The 19522-nt window shown below is 36.8% G+C and overlaps 1 protein-coding gene and 1 pseudogene across 2 annotated transcripts; both read left to right on the top strand.

Moving 5' to 3' along the window:
* The first annotated feature begins 7548 nt into the window (after positions 1-7548).
* On the top strand, positions 7549-16477 carry LOC104586147 (putative chloride channel-like protein CLC-g). Its single transcript, XM_010243297.3, has 8 exons — positions 7549-7562; positions 7676-7850; positions 7974-8174; positions 8287-8464; positions 12743-13005; positions 14389-14658; positions 14752-15880; positions 16106-16477. The coding sequence occupies exons 1-8, from the start codon at positions 7550-7552 to the stop codon at positions 16202-16204; spliced, it is 2328 nt and encodes a 775-aa protein (XP_010241599.3). The 5' UTR covers position 7549; the 3' UTR covers positions 16205-16477.
* Positions 8747-12749, top strand: LOC148802028 (uncharacterized; annotated as a pseudogene). Its single transcript, XR_016082048.1, has 2 exons — positions 8747-8773; positions 9696-12749. The product of XR_016082048.1 is annotated as an uncharacterized LOC148802028 (transcript).
* Positions 16478-19522: the final 3045 nt, after the last annotated feature.

The raw sequence follows: 19522 nt of genomic DNA, 5'->3' as shown, positions 1-19522 counted from the left end.
CCCCTATTTAAATGAACAATGAGCCTAAATGACCTTCTCAAATCAAAAAAATTATTCAAATAGACATCACATAGGGTTTTTACTTAGTTTTAACTATAGGTCGGGGCGGATTTACTTAGGTTTAACTATAGGTCGGGCCGGGCCAGGCTCGGGCCGGGCTATTTTGGCAAAGCTCGAGCCCGGCTCGAATTTTATGCGGGCCGGGCTTTTTGGCCTGAGGTTAAGCCCGCGGGCCAAAAAGCCTGTTCAAGCCCGTCCAGGGGTCGGGCCGGGCCGGGCCGGCCCGTCGGGCCACCCGGCCCATGAACAGGTCTAATGGTAATTGGATTGTATTGGACTTGAAATTTTTAGGGATTTTTTATTTTTTTATATGTTTTTTATTAGGAGCAAAATTGAAAATCATAGTTAATTCCGATCCCAGCCTCTTCATGAACTAAACAGTATCAATTGGAATCTGATTCCGATTCCTGCCTGAACCAAACAGGTAAAGGAAATAGACCATTCTGATTTCAATTCCAATTCCAATTCTGATCATGAACCAAACGACCCTTATTATACATCCTATATAAGGGGTTTTTGGCATTTAAACCAATATACATATGAAAGCCATGGGGCTGATTTTATTCCACAAAAAGAGATTAGATATCACCAGAAATCTCTGACCTGATGAATTCCGGAGTGGATGACCAGTATGAGAAGCAGGTAGAAGGGATCCCTTAGTTGCTGGTCTATGAGCCACTCGGTTACGTGGGCAAGGCACATAAAAGATAAAACATCATAGCTTGTAGAAGGAATCTGCAATCAGCTATGAGATTTCTAAAGTCAGCAAGAGAGATGTAGACTCGTCTGAGATTAGCTTGATGACATTACTCTAGTTCCCTTCAAGCCAATATGGAGGGTTTATCGCAAATTCAAGGCCAACAATAGTTAAGCTTATTACTGAAATAAACTCAATATATAAAACAAACATCTAGTGTTCTCCAAACCACCACCAAAGGTTTTCTCTCATTGTCTAATATTTGATCTATTACATTTGATTGTACTAGAAAATGTAGATGTGCCTTTGTACGTGATAATTTTAGATGATGATGATAATAATATGGATTCAATTTTTTTATTATTTTTCATACTTTTATGTGTATAAAAATAATTTTTATTTATTGCACTTACTTTTGTTTGATAGGATAAATATATAATATCAGACATGTGCTCAAATGTTTTCTACAAAATTTCTATATTTTTCCATCATTTGTTGCGTTTTTTATCTTTCTATGGGTCAATTTTAAATTTTGTTTTTCATTTCCATCATTCAATAAAAATTATTTATTGTTTATCTTTGTTTTCCTTTAATATTATTAATATAAAATATTATAGATGTGTTTATTTTTTATTTTTTATTTTTTATATTTATTTTTATTTTAAAATTTTTATTATTTAACTATGACATAATGAATTGAATCATTTCCATTTGACTCAAATGGTTGAATTGCTTGATGGAAGAATAGTTCCATTTTTTGGTTAAATTTTAAAACATATAAATTGTATATAGTTAAAAGTATTGAATATTGGATCTAATTAATATAATTTATTTATGATAAAAAAAATATGTTAAATCTTAAATTTAATGAGAAAAAATTGAATTTTTTTCGAGAAATTCCCTTTCATTACATCAAATCATCAATCAGTACAAGTATGAGAAAATTAGAAATGAAAGATCAAAAAGTGATCCGGGTAACATAACAACCATACTTTGCTAAAAAATGTATGCAACTCTATTGCCTTTACGTGAAATATAGGAGACTTTTGAAGTATGAAACATAAGCAAAAGCTCCCTGCAATCGACCATAATAGCATGAAGTTGCCACGTGGGCACTGGCCAAACACGAACTCACCAAAGATGGTTCCGCATAATAATACCTGGGCCTGAATGTCAAGTGTGCACCATCAACATTAATCCTAATAGGTGGAACCATGGTTTTTAAAAACGAATTAGTCAGGGGTTCAGTTATCGGTTTGATCGGCCACCATTTGACCCGAATGGCCAGTCTGTTTTGACAAGAAAATAAAAATTGAAAATGGTCAAAATTGTTCGAACGGTTTGAACGGTTTGAATGGTTAATCGGTCGATTCAGTGATTTGCTGACCAAAAACAACGGTTTTAAGGGAGAAAGTGGTTTTGGAAGAAAACAGAACCGGTCTGGTGACCGGTTCCCGGTTTTTTCGGTCCAATTTTGAAAACAATGGGTGGAACCCAGTAAAACACACGAGATGTATCATTGGCCTATCCAATCCAGTAAAATTGATTTTGATTTGAACAGTCCAATCCAAACCTGATCCATTGACACCCCTACACATAACTGAATATAAAATTGAAGAAACAAATGATTCAAATCTTTTTTGGTTTCATGACAAAGAGGGTATAAACATCTCCGAACAAAGACTTGAATCCAGGGTGTGACCGTGTGAGTTCCTTAGGGCACCAAAATGTAAACCCATGATATTTGGTAGGGGAAGGTGACTATTAGATGAATTAATTTGCTTGAACTAGAACATTTTATAGACCAACGCACACATGAATCTCCTGTATGGGATTAATATCTTAAATATAAGATTTAACAAGAGAAAATTGAATGAGCTGAACAGTAGTAGTTCAGATTATATTTTTTACCCTTATAATTTATGGGGATAAAATTCAAAAATTATATATATAACTGAAATAACCAAATAAGAAAATCAATTCAGTTATTTTGGTATTCCTTAATTTAGTTTTTCGTTCAGTTTTCCTTGTAGAAATTTGGTTTATTTCATTCAGTCTTTTTTATTGAACAAACCAATATGAATGAAAATTAAGAGTGACCCAGAACTAGCATATCCATGTGAGAAAAATATTTTTTTTTAAGGAAAACATCATATTTCATTCAACTATGAAACTTGTATGAATACAGAACAGTGGTCACAATACCAAGCAAGAAAGCATAAAAACATTGTATGAAAACAAAGAAGTGGTAACAATACCAAACAAGAATACAAGTCTCTAGAAAAAACAAAATATTCATAGTGGATAAAGGAGAAATTGAAGAAACTTCTGCAACAGAAAAATGGTGAGGCAGAACCAATGGAAGAGATAGCGATTTGCCATAACCTTAATCATCCGGAACTTTAATTGCTAAATTGAAACTTTAATAGGCTAGAACCATAACCATCAGAAATATTATCACCGAAACTGAAACCAACTGGAAGTTTAACCACCTGGAAAATGTAATCGTCGGAACTATTATTGCCAGAAGTTGAACCAACTGGATTATTAACCACTCGGAACTGAAACTATCGGAACTGTTACGCCAGAAGTGGAACCAACTAGAACTTTAACCCCCCAGAACTGAAACTGCCAAAACTATTATCACCGAAACTAGAACATTAACCACCCGGAATTTTAATCGTCGGATCTGTTATCGTCATAACTGGATCCACCCAGAACTTTAACCATTTGGAACTGTAAGTGCTGGTGGAATAAAATAAGGGAACAGTTACTGATAGTGAAAATCAAAGTAGCAATTAAGGCCACCGCCCAACACTTCGCCTCTGTACTAAAATCCCTACAAAAAAGAATAAAAGAATAAACAATAAAAAAGAAAAAAGAAAAAAGGAGAAGAAATGAAAGAGAGTTGAAGATTGGACAGAGTTAATCAAGAAGAAGAGAGAGGAGTAAGGGAAAGGGAGAAAAGAATAAGAAAATGGAGAAGAAAGGGAGGGAGGGAGAGAAAGAGAGAGAGAGAGAGAGAGAGAGGGAACCTTTGGAACCCAATAGACGGAGACTTCCGAGAAGAGAGAGACTCTCTCGAAAATAGGACTATAGGAGGATTGGATTAGAGAAAAGATTTAATGGGATTGTTGTTGTGCATGTGACATCAAACAAAATGAAGGGTAAATTGAAAAGACCCCCCTACAATATGGGGTTAGTGACAATTATCCCTTGAACTTTTATTTGTGACAAAGACCCCCGAACTTTTACTTTACGACAATAGCCCCCTTTAATATAGTTCTGTGAGTTTTCAAAAATGATTCCCATTGAGCTGTTTAATTTTTTTAAATTGCCAAACTACCCTTTTCTTATTTATTTGAATGATTTATGATTCAATTTCTAAATATTATATTGAAGTCCTTTTTGCTGCTTCTATAGATCTTTGTAGATTTTTAGTTTGATTAAAAAATTGTAGAGGTTTTCTTTCTAATAAATATAAATTTAAGGTTTCATTTGATTTTTCTTGATTTATTGGAGAAAGAAGTGGATAATTTTTATATTTTAAGATGAAGAGAGACATTCATGTGAGTAAAATGAAACAAGCATTAAAGAAACTTGTTTTTTTATGTCAATTAAATTATTCTTGTGTTCAACGGTTTTTGGTCGTTTTTAAATTTGAATTATTATTTTTTTATTTTTTTAGAATGGGTCATCTGTTCGAATTGGACAGTTGAACCATTGACCCAAAAATCGATGGCCAAAATGGTTCCAGTTTTATGTCATTTTTTAAAATATTGGTTATTTTAACTAGTTTTGTTTGTAGAAACTAGAGGTATTATTAGATCAATTAGGATATAAGAGAAAAAAAGGTAAGAAAAGGAAAACAATAAAACTTTTGTGGGTATTTTGATAATTTAATGCATTATGTCATTTGAGTTAACAACCAAGGGGTATTTGTTGCAAAGAGAAAGTTCAGGGGGTTTTATCACAAATCAAAGTTTAGGGAGGTAATTGTCACGAACCACATAGTATAGGTCATTGTAATTTATCCTAAAATGAAATGTTAAGTTGTGAATGAGTCTAGATCTTAAGATATTTGCCATCCATCTACCATATTTTAATATGATAAAATTTGTAAAATATATTATATAGTATTTATATGACCCATAATATATATGTATATGTCACATCATCACAATTCGACTTCCGATTCAACCCTAGTTGAACCTCTGACACTTAAACCTCTCCCTTTTCCAGTTCTATGCATGGTTTGGTTCCCTATATATTGTTTAAAGGGTAAATTACAAAGACCCCCTTGTACTATGGGGCCAGTGATAAATACCCCCTGAACTTTCATTTGCGACAAAGATTACTTAAACTTTCACTTTGTGACAAAATACCCCCTCCATTAGAGTTTCCTCCGTTAACTTCAAAAAAGATTCTCATTTAGTTGTTTAAAATTTTTCTAAATCCCCAAATTATCATTTTCTTATTTATTTGATTGATTTATGATTTGATTTGTTTTCTAAATATAACATTGAAGCCCCTTCAGTTGCTCTAATAGATCCTTGCAAATTTTTGGTTGGAGGTTTATTTTTGATAAATATATTTATGGTTTTGTTTGGTGGTTCTTGATTTATTAAAGAAAGGAGTGGGCAATATTCATATTTCAAGACATTCATGTGAATGAGGAGTTCACATCTGCACCCCAAAAATGTCCCACAACACATCTGAGCATGCATTAGGAACATCTCCCATACTTGTCATTGGGAGATGTTCCCAATACACAGTTGGGATGTGCCGTGGAGCTTTTTTGAAGTGCGATGTGTGAGGCGCAAATGTGAATTCATGAATGAGATGAATCAAGAATTAAAAAAGAAAACCATGGATGTAAAATGATTCTTGTTATTTTAGATGATTTCATTTATAGAAAGTAAGGGTATTTTTGATCGATACAATTTAAGAAAAAAATGATAAAAAGAAAATAAAAAATTTAGATGGATATTTTGATAACTAACACAGTGAATTAAAATCGCCTAAACTCGTTCCAACCCTCTACCAACTTCATCTAACACCGCACATCTCACCTTCACCGGTCAGTGACTAAGCCATATCACTCAACCAAACACTAATGTCATGTTTTATGTGTTCTAGCAGGGCAATTTTTTGCTCTGAATATAAATAAAAAGTAATATTTTTATAAAATAATTAAAATAAAATAACTTTTTAAAAAAATATATCGAAAAAGGGCAATAATATCAAGAAATGTGCACGATGGTTCCACTCTACTTTTCCAATTTCCATGTTGGTGGCGTATAGTTCGGTGAAGTGGTGGAAGATATTTACGACGGAGCAGTGCTCCAGCATCAATCAGTTAGTTGCTGTGTTTGCTGTTCCGGTGCTGTCATTCCACCTCATATCTCAGAACAGCCCAAACGGCCATACCAGATGGACACCAAATTCATACTGGCTGATACTGTTTCTAAGACCTTGGTGCTTGTTTTGCTCTCCCTCTGGGCCATGATCTTCCATGGAGGACTAAATTGGTTAATCACTCTCTTCTCTGTTGCAACACTGCCAAACACAGTAGTCATGGGCATTCCACTGCTCAAGTCCATGTATGGAGACTTCACTCAGAGCCTCATGGTGCAACTGGTTGTTTTACAATGTATAATCTGGTACTGATATTATCTACTCCATAACCCAATGCTGTTCTACACCATTTCTTTATTTGATTTGGTTTTCTTTCTTCAGTCACACTGCAACTCTCTCTCTCTCTCTGTGTGTGTGTCTGTGCTGTAAATAAATGGTAAAACGTAGTGAAGGAAGACAAAGATTAGACAAGAATAATGAATGTTTTATCATTGGATCTATGTAAAAGCTTAATCTGGATATGGGTTATGATGCAGGTATACGCTTTTACTGTTCTTGTTTGCCTACTAATCCAGGACCAGTTCCCGGGCTCCGCATCTGCCTCCATAGAAAAATTCGAGATCGACGGTGATGTAATTTCCCTCGACGGCTGGGACCCACTACGTACCAAGTCAGAAGTTGACGGCAACGGCTGCATTCGAGTTCGTATTCGACGGTGATACACACCGACGTGGATCAAATCTCCGGCAGGTGGGAGGGTTTTCCGGCAGACGTCACCAGCATTCTCCGGCGTGAAAATGGTGTGGGAGTCACCGGGGAAAGGTCAAACTGGGGGGACAAACAAGGGTTCAAAGATATTGGACTTAGAGGCAAAGGAAGACGATGAACAGTATTATTGCCTTTTTTTTATATTTTTTCAAAAAATAATTCTCGTATTTTAATTATTTTATAAAAGTATTACTTTTTATTGATATTCCGGACAAAAGGTTGCCCTTATCTCACAGAACCCTTTATGTTTTCTGGCGTTTCACACTTCGGATCTTATTGATCCTGCGATGTAACGTGTCATGGTTGGCTTCCCCAGCAATCGCTTTAATCGAGGAATCTTCGGTAGCCCAGATAGTTCCCAAAGTGTTGACTCCATACTCTTGATCTAACTTAATAGCGTAAAACAGAAAACCGTCGCTAGGTTGACATTTTTTTTCCTCCACCAAAGACCTAAGAATGAATCTGATCCGTTAAATAAGCATATGATAACGGATACAACCTTGTAAAAGAAATATTGTTGACGCAGCAACGTGTGAAGCGTGACAACTTCTTTTTTTGAAGTAAAACGACGGTTAAGATTATATGCAGAATTTGTGTACAGCACGAGCGTAACTATATAATTAAACAGAAGTTACCGTTCTGGAGTCTTGACTCAGAGACTCTGAAATGCGACTGGCGGGTAGGAGGATTTCAGTTTGGTAGTTGCATTTCAAACTTCAAAGTAGATAATGAGCAAAGCCAGCTTCCTCTGCCTGCTGCTAATGATCTAAAATTCTAAATAATTGTGAATAGGGTCTGCCGGAACACTAATCATGCCGATGGAAGCAAACGATGAAGCTCCGCCTCCGACTGAGCCACTGCTCGACAGCCATCAACTGTTACTGCTCCGTCGATCGGCTTCCAACACTACTTCTCAGGTTGCATTTGTTGGCTCCAATGTGTGCCCCATAGAGAGCTTAGATTACGAGTGAGTGTGGCGGAGATCTTAGTTATATTGAGATTGAGTCCATGCCTTTTTTTCTTCTTCTTCTTCTTCTTATTCTGTCTGCTTTGCTGAATTTGTTGGTATACGATTTGATACTGGTTGCAGGATAATTGAGAATGATTTCTTCAAGCAAGATTGGAGAAGTCGCGGTAAGGTCCAGATTTTACAGTATATATTCATGAAATGGACGTTGTGTTTCCTCGTTGGCATTTTTGCTGGACTCATCGGATTCTTCAACAACCTCGCCGTCGAGAACATTGCCGGAATGAAATTTGTTATCACATCGAATATGATGCTGGAGAGAAGGTTAGTAACATCTTTCTCAGATCTCTATAAAATTTTGTTCTATTTGCTTTTGAATTTGATTGTTATTTCGGCTCAAACGAAGGATTTTACCAAATTTGACTGTTTCGCACAGGTATGCGGCGGCTTTTGGTGTTTTTGCCTCTACAAATTTCGTTGTCATTCTGTTTTCATCGCTTATAACGACCTTCATAGCACCTGCGGCAGCTGGATCCGGTATCCCAGAAGTTAAGGCTTATTTGAACGGGGTGGACGCCCCGAGGATCTTTTCTCTGCGGACTCTGGTTGTCAAAGTAAGATTCTGGTGTCTTCTCAGTTTTCCTGTTTGATTTTCTGGTTTTAATTGTTTTTCTTTGTTAAAGTGGAAGAAACTAAATGTATTTTAATAAACCTTATGAACTGTTGGATATGAAGATGAAAATGAGCTAGGTGAATCACCTATAGATGCCTGCTATCTAACTTGGGGGGTTAATCTGTGGATCGTGAGGGAGTAGGCATGGATAACCCATATAATGTACACTTTCATTTTGTCTGCCACTTGGTAACGGGTTAACTATCCCCTGATTATAGTGATAATGTCATATTTCAGTGCACTGGAAAAGGTGAATCACCTTGCATGTGTAAGGTGTAGGATAGCCCCTACTGAGATGAATCTGCTCGTATGTTTCTTGTTGAGGTCTTTTAGACCCTGGATGGTTGCAGTCAAGAATAGCTTCATCTCTGTAGAGGATCAAATCACAACCAGAGACCGGAGCGAAGTTGACATATTCACCTCATTATCTAAGTCGGATTTGATTATGATATCGGAAAGACTTGATACCAGGAAAACAATTCTTTAGAATTGTGAAGGGGGTTAAAATAGTTAGGGGCAGACCGAAAAAATTTTGGGTGAAAGTAAAAGACATGATTTAATCACCCATAATTTAAAAATGGATATCACACCAAAGAATAGTGAAACAGGATCCATGTAAACGATCCAAGGCTTGGCTGATGTCATGATGATTTAAGTCACAGCATTTGAATTTTACCATATTTGGTATGGATGTTACCGTATTGATCTTTGGTCTGGTAACCATGTGATCATTGGTCTCTTGAATTGCTTGTTCTTTGACAACAATAACTGGGAAGGTTGCTTCCTTCATGTGTTTTGATGGTGCTCCCCAACCATGATTGATGCATCTATGTGTATTTTTGGAACCGGTTGTGAGTTCTTTTTGTTTCTTATGGTGTTGCTTTATGTTAGTGTTATGCTTGTGTCTTCAATTTTTTGTTGCGATCGGTTTCATGAATCCGTTCTAAATTAAGTTGAGAAAAAACCCTAAGGTAAAATTTCGCAGTGGTTTGGATGTATTTGAGGTTTAAGGTTTTCTGTGAGCTAGGTTGTGAGTGTATAGCTTCTTCTCCATTGCTGATAAAAGATAATATTTTTATCAATAAAAGATAACTTTTATTGTCTTCCTCTGCGTCTAGCCGGTTTCAGCTCTCCGTCACCACCCTCCTCAGATTTCCAGATATTGAGGTCAGCTTTCCATCTACGCTGTCATCTTCATCGTCAGCGATGAATCATGGCAAAATCAATCACTTCAGCTGTAGAAACAGAAAACACCAATCGACAAAAATGGAGACAAAAACCCCAAATGAAATCATGAGATGGAATTCAATCTGAAACATGTCTCCTTTCTTGATTGCGATAACGTCTTTATCGAATTTGATTTGCACTGCAACGGTATCATCTTCGGAGATAAGAGCATCGGAGAAGTTCGTGTCCCGTTCAAACATCTCGTGGATGAGTTTGATGGATCCATTTGGTTCGTCAGTTATAAGGTCCGGTCTGCCGATGGAAAACCAAATGGAGTTTTGAATTTCTCTTATAAACTGAATGATAAAGGGAAGAAGTATCCGGCAAGTAAGAATGAGAATGGTGGCTTTCCGGTGCCGTCAGTTGAGGCTCACTATCCATTGCCTCACATCAATAACCTCGCATCGGCAATTCATTATCCGTACTCGGACATAAATTATGTACCACCGCCGGCAACCGGAATTCGTTATCAGACCCTAGTGGAGGTTTATTACCCGGTCCCAACTCCACCCCTGCCACCTCCTCCCTTTGCGCAAGTGGCATATTATCCTCCTCCACCGCTGACGTTGATGGTATATCCAATGCCACCAGAGTGGAACAGATTGGGATCAGGTTACGGTGGGTACCACTACCAGGTGGCTGTGGGAGGAGAGTCAGGGACGGACTTTACTGACACGTGGGGAGAGTATTTACGAGACAATGGAGAAAACGTAAGGAAGTTTTGGAATGGCAGGTGAGGAGATAATTACGGCCATGAGGGACTTCGTTATTGTTATTACTTATAAAAATGTTATCTTTTATTGAAATCAAAACCCCATCACCGGAAGACGGAGAGCTGACGAGGGTGATGACGGTAGCGACGACACATACGAGTAAGAGGAGGTGGAGGAAGGAGAGACGGAGAGCTGAAACCGGCATATTCATTTCTCTCTTACAGACGCAGAGGAAGACAATGAACAGTGTCATTGCCCTTCCTTGATATTTTTCAAAAAAAGTTACTTTTGTTTTTGTAATTTTATAAAAATGTTATATAAGCTATGAGTCAAACCACGTTATGCTTTTTGTTAATTTTTCTTTATCTCTGTTTTTCTTTCATATTTGGGTGTCATTCGAATCTATATTTCAGAAATAATTTCAATATTCATGCCTTTAATCTTACATATATGAAAGGACTTGGTATATCGAAGAGCAGATCATACTTAGAAATTAATTTGAAGGGAAAGTTTTTTATCTTATAAACTGATGAAATTTTATAATTTAAGCAAGAGACTAAAAGAGAATCTTGGGAGCTTAGTTGGATGTAGTTTTTCAAGAGGAAAAACAAATTCCTTAACTTCCCCTTTATTATAATTATTGCAAAAATAGACATTGCAAAGACTTTTATTTTTTTTAACTTTTTTAATCTTCTTCAACCCATTTAACATACTAGCTTCTAATAGTTTAGTTGTTATTCGAGTCTAGTTCTTTGCTTTTCATCCTAGGGAGAAGATCTCAGCCTTGCAACATGTTCCTCCTCCTTTCAATTAGAGTTCAAAAAATTTATAAGGTGCTGACTTATTGTTGTGAAGCTAACAAGCCCAGGAACAAGAAAATGAATGGTAAGTAGAGAAACAAATGGAAATGTAAACAGAGCAACACGAAAGCACTCACATAGCCTACTTCCACAGGCATCAGAGGAGAAGAAATCCACTACCCAATGATAGAGATTAAATTTACAGTGTTCACAGCTTTCACACCCAAAACCCTATATCCCAATACACCCGAAGTTAGCACACTCTGTATCTCACACACTCTCCTGCTCTCTCTCTCCTTGTCTCACAAGATACATGATAACTTTCTGTGCAAAATGCAAGGCTATTTATATGAGAAATCCCGAAACCGGGTTGGCCCCATAAATTGCAATGCAACGGATTTTGAGGGACTCGCAAAATCCCCCCGCTTGCCTGCTTGCGAGTTCAGAGTTCAGCGAATCCGGGACCTGCGAGTCCTACTTGCAAGTCCAGCTTGCAAGTCCAGGCTACAGAGAGTCCAGATGACTTGCGAGTCTAGAGTCCTACAAGTCCAAATGACTCTCCGTTTCCATCTTTCTGCAGTTCCGTATGGGCTGCGATAGCGCCCTCTCTTCTTCCACATACTATTACGAAATTTTGCCTTTGGTTTTTTTCTCAATTTTGCCGGGTCAGGTCATGGAGCAGATTCACAACTAGAATTTAATGCACGGACACAACATTTCTGTTGTGTTTGGGATAAGAGGTGTTTGGATGACCTCAACTCAGGTTGTACTTATCTTTCCAATTAAGGACTATGTTTAGACAATTTGTTCTATAGAAGACAAGATTTGGTTCATATGTCTTCATGCATTGCTCTTGACCACTATGAGCTGATGTGGAAGGCCACATAGCTTGGTTTTGGATTTTCTGTGTGGAGTGGTTTTCTTTGATCAATTTTTTACATGGATTTGTATATACATCTCTCTGAAATGGAAATCCTTTCTTGGTTACAGTTCAAATTGTATTATATCCAAGACATGAATTCCATCCTCCATATCTTTCCACATGATTCTTACTGGTCTTTATTTTTGGAATCATGGAACACCACTTCATAGAATATCAATTTTGTGTTTCACATCAACAAAGGAATAGACAATGTTCTATGGGTATAAGGATTGTGCTTGCAAACATTTACTTGCACTTAAAACTTTTGCTTGTAACTTTTTACACTTATCTGTGCAGACTTGCAGCGACTTTTTTTTTATCTCCTTCGGCTAAGAAAAAAGACAATTGCTTTGCTGACAAAAGCTAAAGGCCTTGCCCTTGTGTATAAGGGTTGTGCTTGCAAGCATTTACTTGCACTTAAATTTTGCTTATATCTTTTTATACTAATATGTTCTGTGACTTTTTTTTGTCTCCGTCGTCTAAGAAAAAAGACAAAATTGCTTTGCTGACAAAAGCTGAAGGCCTTGCCCTTGTGTCAATGTTGACTACAATCACAGATTGTCGGTAGCATAACAGCTGTGTCATCATCTCTCTTCGTGGGCAAGGCAGAGCCCCTGGTGCATACTGGTTCTTGCATTGCATCACTGCTAGGTCAAGGTGGATCTAAGAAGTATGGTATAACATGGGGATGGATACGCTTCTTCAACAATGACAGAGACAGGCGTGATCTTGTAACATGTGGATCAGCTGCTGGAATTGCTGCTTCTTTCCGTGCACCTGTTGGAGGTGTTCTATTTGCTTTTGAAGAAATGGCATCATGGTATTGCCAAGTTATTTCTTTGCACTTGTTTGCATCATTCTGTCTCCCTCTTTTTGAGGATAGAATAATCTAGATATAGCCACATGTTCCTACATATTGCAACTAGAGAGGCCATGCTTACGGAAAGTCTGTGAGTAGGAGCCTATTCTATTCCAATCCATTAATCTACATGCCCAAAATATTTTGGTTAAGATATTTTGTTGCTGCTGTTATAGTATCAGAATATATTACTTTACTAGTATTACATAGGATCTCTACTCCACATCTGGTTATTGTTGATAAAGTATCCAATCAATCAATAGGAAATATCATAGCCTTTCAGATGATCCTAATCATCTGATGAATGGACTTATTTATAGCATATGTTCATATGTTATTTAAGAAAATTTGGGTAAATTCAGTTGATCTATTACTAAGTGGCATTCAATTAGACAGTTATAGATGCTTAGGCCATGTTTGATTCACTGCTCTGGGTCTTATTTTTTTAATTCTTGCTCATTCTAAGCAAGAATGAATAACATTAGAGTGTTTGGTTACAAAATTCTTGCCATGGGACACATTCTTTGAGGAAACTCTGCCTACAAAACTGCTGACATAGATATTTACTTTTGCGAAAGCACTTTTACAAAAGTACTTTTACGAATGCACTTTTATAAAAGTACTTTTACATGAAAGAACTTTTATGGAATCATTTTTATAAAAGTAAATTTATGAAAAATACTTTTACAAAAGTAAAGTACTTTTACGAAAGCACCTTTATAAAAGTACTTTTACATGAAAGAACTTTTATGGAATCATTTTTATAAAAGTAAATTTATGAAAAATACTTTTACAAAAGTAAAGTACTTTTACGAAAGCACTTTTACATTAAATCACTTTTACGAAAGTACCTTTATGAAAGCATTTTTATGAAAGTACTTTTATAAAGGGAAGTACTTTTATGAACGCACTTTTACAAAACATCTATGCCAACAGTTTTGGAGACCTAGGCTGGCAGTTTATGAATACCAACATAGTTTTATTTATTTATTTTTTTTTTAAGAATGAAAACAAGCAACATAGGACACTTGTCAGTCTAAAAAGAATTCATTTTTAGGAAAAAAGTGTTTACTTCATAACAATATTTTCTCATTCTACCTATTTTGACCTATTCTTGTCCATTTTACAATTTCATTTTAGGTAAGAATGAAAAAGAATGAAAATTGAACCAGTATTTAATTTTTTTTCCATTATTAAACTAGTTGTTGTATAAACTGCTTGCTCCAGCTACCACAGCTAACTTTGTGTATCCCCACCACCATCCTTTTGTAAGGATATCATGGCACTGAACATTTTGTATTCACATTATTCACAAATTTTTAACATTATGAAACCGTTCTGCAGGTGGAGAAGTGCCCTTCTGTGGAAATCATTCTTCACAACTGCAGTGGTTGCCATTGTGCTTCAGGGTCTGGTTGACATTTGCAACAGCGGAAAGTGTGGCTTATTTGGAAAAGAAGGGCTGATAATGTTTGATGTGACATCAGCAAGTGCTACATATTACCTTGCTGACGTACCACCTGTCCTTGTTCTTGGAGTTATTGGGGGTATATTGGGAAGTTTCTATAATTTTCTTTTGGAGAGGGTTCTCCGAATCTATAGTTTCATCTACGAGTAAGCAATATCTTCTTCTTCAAACAATTGATTTTTTAGATACAGCATGGAATATTTAACTCATTCTCCTTGTTACTTTCCCATCATTTTCAGGAAAGGCTATGCTTACAGGATACTTCTTGCTTGCTCAATCTCCCTATTTACTTCATGTTGTTTATTTGGCTTACCATGGCTTGCAACTTGCCGACCTTGCCCAACTAATGCAGGCGAAGCTTGCCCAACGATAGGGAGGTCTGGTAACTATAAGAAGTTCCAATGTCCTCCTGGTCACTACAACGATCTTGCCAGCCTTTTCTTCAACACAAATGAAGATGCAATCAGAAATCTCTTCAGCAAGGGCACTGATACTGAGTTCCACTACATATCAATACTTGTCTTCTTTGTCACTTGCTATTTTCTTGGTATATTCAGTTATGGGCTTGCAGCTCCATCAGGTCTCTTTGTGCCTGTTATTTTGACAGGGGCAAGCTATGGACGCTTTGTTGGTTTGCTTATGGGTTCTCACTCGAATCTCGACCATGGTCTCTTCGCTGTGTTAGGAGCTGCTTCCCTTCTGGGTGGATCTATGAGGATGACTGTGTCATTGTGTGTTATTCTCTTGGAGCTGACCAACAATCTGTTGTTATTACCCATGATAATGATGGTCCTTCTTGTATCCAAGACTGTCGCAGATACCTTTAACCAAAATATATATGACATTATTATGAAATTGAAGGGTCTTCCTTATCTAGAAGCTCATGCAGAGCCATACATGAGACAATTGACAGTTGGTGATGTTGTCACAGGGCCACTTCAATGCTTTAATGGCATAGAAAAGGTAAGGAATATAGTGAATGTACTCAAAGCTACAGGACATCATGGATTCCCAGTGATTGACCAGCCACCTGTTTCAGACTCCCCGGTGTTGTCCGGTCTAGTCCTTCGAGCCCACCTTATTGTGCTCCTAAAGAAAAAAGCATTCTTATCCACTCCAATGCTCACAAGCAGTGATTTCATGAAGCAGTTTTCTGCTAATGATTTTGCTAAGCGGGGTTCAGGAAATAATGAAGATATATACAACATAGAAGTGACTGAGGAAGAAATGGATATGTTCATAGATTTGCATCCCTTTACAAATGCTTCACCATACACTGTTGTGGAGACCATGTCACTAGCAAAGTCTCTTATACTTTTCCGTGGAGTTGGTTTAAGGCACCTATTAGTGGTACCCAAGACTTCTAATGTAAGACATCCCGTCTCATTTCTTTACCTCGTTCTTGCTTACTGCTATCTGAAGATAAGATATTCTAGGACTGTGTTAGGCCATTATGGTGCATGTGATGCAAACTTTAATTACTTTCCAGTCACAGTTTCTCCTTTCTCTCATAGTTTGGATTATCTATATCAGCTTGTTTTTTGTATTAACACTGGATCCACTGACTGTTTTTTGGCTGCTTCTTTATTGCAGTGGTCACCAGTAGTAGGTATATTGACAAGGCATGATTTTATGCCAGAACATATATTGGGATTATATCCTTCCTGCAAAAGAGCAGGTGGAAGAAAGTAAGGTTCCGGCCCCCCAGTTTATTTAAACTTATGAAGGCAGCTTGGCTTTGATTCAGAGATCATAACTAACGTTGTAAATGGTCTTAGTTTAGCAGCAATGGCAACCATTTTTTTTTAACATCATTGTTTTAGCTCCAATTTCTATTTTCCAAAATCCATCAAAAGGATGAGCTTGTATTATCCACATGACTGTATCAAAAGAAAAATAATATATTGGTGCTACAAAAATTGATTTATTTCATAGAAGAATCAAACCATGGTAATTTTTTGGTTCTTTGAGTCCTTGGGTGCTTGCATACAAGAGCAATGTGCACAAGCTGGAGTCCCAAACGAAGCATGTTTCCTGAATAAACTATATCATTCCTCTCTACTGGTAAGACAAACGTCACTCCCCTCTACTTTTTGGTAGAAAAAAAAAATTGAGAAATAATCAAAAGAAGTGATTTTTGCAAGTTGAAGGGGGTAAAGAGTTAGGGGTAGATCAAAGAGGACTAGGATAGTAGTAAGAAATGATTTAAGTGCCAATAATTTAATAATGGATATGACTTTAAACCGAACAGAATGGTGAAACAGGACTCATGTAATTAATCCCATATAGTTAGGTTATGGCTTGGATGATGATGAATCCAAATTGCACCTTGGAAGGCCTTCCTAAACAATACACATGAAAACAGCCAACCACCATTGAGTATTCCCCAGCACCTTTTCTTTCATAATTGATGAGAAAATTAAACTGACACTCTGTCCTTACAAGAACCTTCTCTTGCTAAAGTTTTATTTACATTGCAGCAGATCATGTCACTCAAGTCACTGACATAGCTGTCAAGGCCCTAAGGTGAAGCTAGGCAAGAACTGCTGATCACAACACATTGCTATGTTCACCCATCGGCTTGTACTTTATATCATTGATACTTACAATGTATGGTTGTTGTGGTCAGCAGATCCAGACTAGACTAAGAGGGCAATGCATTGTGCCTTCTTTCCTAAGCAACTATGGCAGTGATTATATATATATATATAGTAGAACCCCTATTCTGGTTAAGTGGTTACACATAAAAAGATGAAGATTGTAATTTTAAAGAGAAGCATTAAAAAGTTGAGAGACAATGCTTCTATTCTACAAGATAAGGCTTGTTTGTTTTTTGGATTTTGAGAGGAAAAAAGTTGGTCAACAAAAAGTTGGATTTTGGTTCTTAATCAAGATACCCATGTTCTGTTTTTAGATTTATGTGGGATCCACGGAAAATTCTTTTTCCTTGAGTATCACTTGGACAATTGATACCCATCTTCAGTGGATAAATAACTTTTCTGTCTAGGGAAAATTGCCAACACTTAGATGGGACAAAATTACCCTTTTTAATAATATTTTTTTATAACTAAAATGGTCATTGTCTTATTTACTTAGAAAATAAAAGAACATGAATAAGTAGCTTTTCGAAGAAACAGGACCATAATGTTAAAAATCTGATTTGAAAAGAATATCATGTTGAATACTACTAGTTAAAATCATGCTATGGTGAGCATCTCTTCTACTGTTATCTTAGTGATGTTTTTATAGCGAATCAATTTGTAGTTCTGTACAAATGATTAAGTATAATTGTGTTACACCAAAAATTAGCACACATACTACATAAAATAAAAATACTAGGGCAAGACATAAGGGAGCATTTGGAGTTTAAACTGATACATATTGGGTCATACTGCCAATACATATTAATGTTTTAAACCTAGTGCCCAACAAAACTTAGATCAACAATAGTTTAACTTATTACTGAAATAAATTCAATATACAAAATAACCATATGGTGCTCTTCAAGCCACCACATCATTCACTAATAGCTCAAGCCCACTGTTCTCTTTAACCAGCTTAGATTGAGACCGGATCCAGTAGGCGCATCCCTGTGAGAATACTGAGTAACAAATGTTCTGAGAGATGTCTTAGAAAATCTCATATATATATATATATATATATATTATATTGAGTGCTTACTCTGAGTTCTCACCGAGTGTGCCCACATGATCCAGACTTGTTTGGATAACTAATGAAAATTCATCAAAATTCGTGTGTATGTGTGTGGAGATTTGATTGGTCAAACTCTCAAATGTGAGAGGGGATGATCAAACACTCGATTGAAATAGATGTTTTTTTATAAACCAAAACCCTTTCCACAAGATCTACACAGACCAGATATGAGTCATATGATGAGGTACTACGTGAATGGATATATGAATATAATGGCAGTGCAAGTTGGGTACCCAATTTAAAGAATTGATATTAGCACCGTGGGACTTAAAATATTTGCAATGATCAACCAGGCTCACCCAAGTTGCACTGTTAATATAAGAAAACAAATCTCTTGAATCTCTCATGATCTTATGCATCCTTCTACATCAGTCTTATATAAGAGACCCATATGCATGGAACTGACGTGGTGAAATGTGAGTGGTCAAATATTATGGGATAAACTGCAGGCAATTTGATTAAGAGGAAGTATAGAATTGGTTCTCACACCCACCTTATAGCACTTGCTCCCGAGCCGTGCATCAGGAACATCTCCCATGAATAAAAACATTTAAGTACGGAGATATTCCCGATGTGTGGCTGCAAGGGCTGTGAGAACCAATAGGAAATCCGAACTCATTAATAGAAAGTTATAGTGATATAGAGTTTGGTTTGCTTTCCTTGGGCAAAGCAGTAGCCTCCATCAACCAAGAGATTACAGTAAAATGGCGTTTGTACATGGGCATATAATACTTGGTTTGAACTATGATACATTGTGTCAATCCCCTGGCTGAAATGTTTCAGAACAAAAGGTTTATCACGCATGTAAGGAGACCACCATACAGCAAGAAAAGGAGAGGTACAGTCAGGCTTTGTTAGGCTCTTCTAGACAAAGGTCGGGCTTTATTTGGCCCTCAACTTATTACAACTCGACTGGGCTTGGGAACAAGGTCCTAGCCAACTGACTGGCCAACGCAGCCCTTTTCTTCATCCTTTTTGTCTGACTAAGGAGATGCCCAGCTAGTCAGATGTTGAAACTGATCAAGAGTTGGATATTTTTATTAGTGTTTTATTGCTCAGGTCATCTGGGTTCACCAGGATTGGCCTGGTTTATTTATTTATTGTTTTACCAAGAGTAGCCAGAATTTATTTATGTTTTTCTTTTTACAAAAAGGTCCCCCATGTTTGAATACCACATTTAGCAGCATGCCAGCATGATATCATTAAAGAGGATAGTACAGGTTGAAGGCCTGGCATTTGCTAGGTCTATCCAAGAATCTGATGTCTCACCTGCTTTAACCATTGTAGCACATACCC

Source organism: Nelumbo nucifera, chromosome 2 (assembly GCF_055504915.1).
Source record: "Nelumbo nucifera cultivar China Antique chromosome 2, China Antique-T2T, whole genome shotgun sequence".
Classification (NCBI taxonomy): domain Eukaryota; kingdom Viridiplantae; phylum Streptophyta; class Magnoliopsida; order Proteales; family Nelumbonaceae; genus Nelumbo; species Nelumbo nucifera.
Note: the sequence above shows the minus strand (reverse complement) of the source record. Positions and strands in the feature narration are given on the sequence as shown.

Coding starts and splice junctions, on each gene's coding strand:
- LOC104586147 (XM_010243297.3), top strand. Junction 7,851..7,973: donor ATAGAGAGCTTAGATTACGA/GTGAGTGTGGCG, acceptor TACTGGTTGCAG/GATAATTGAGAATGATTTCT. Junction 15,881..16,105: donor TGGTACCCAAGACTTCTAAT/GTAAGACATCCC, acceptor TCTTTATTGCAG/TGGTCACCAGTAGTAGGTAT.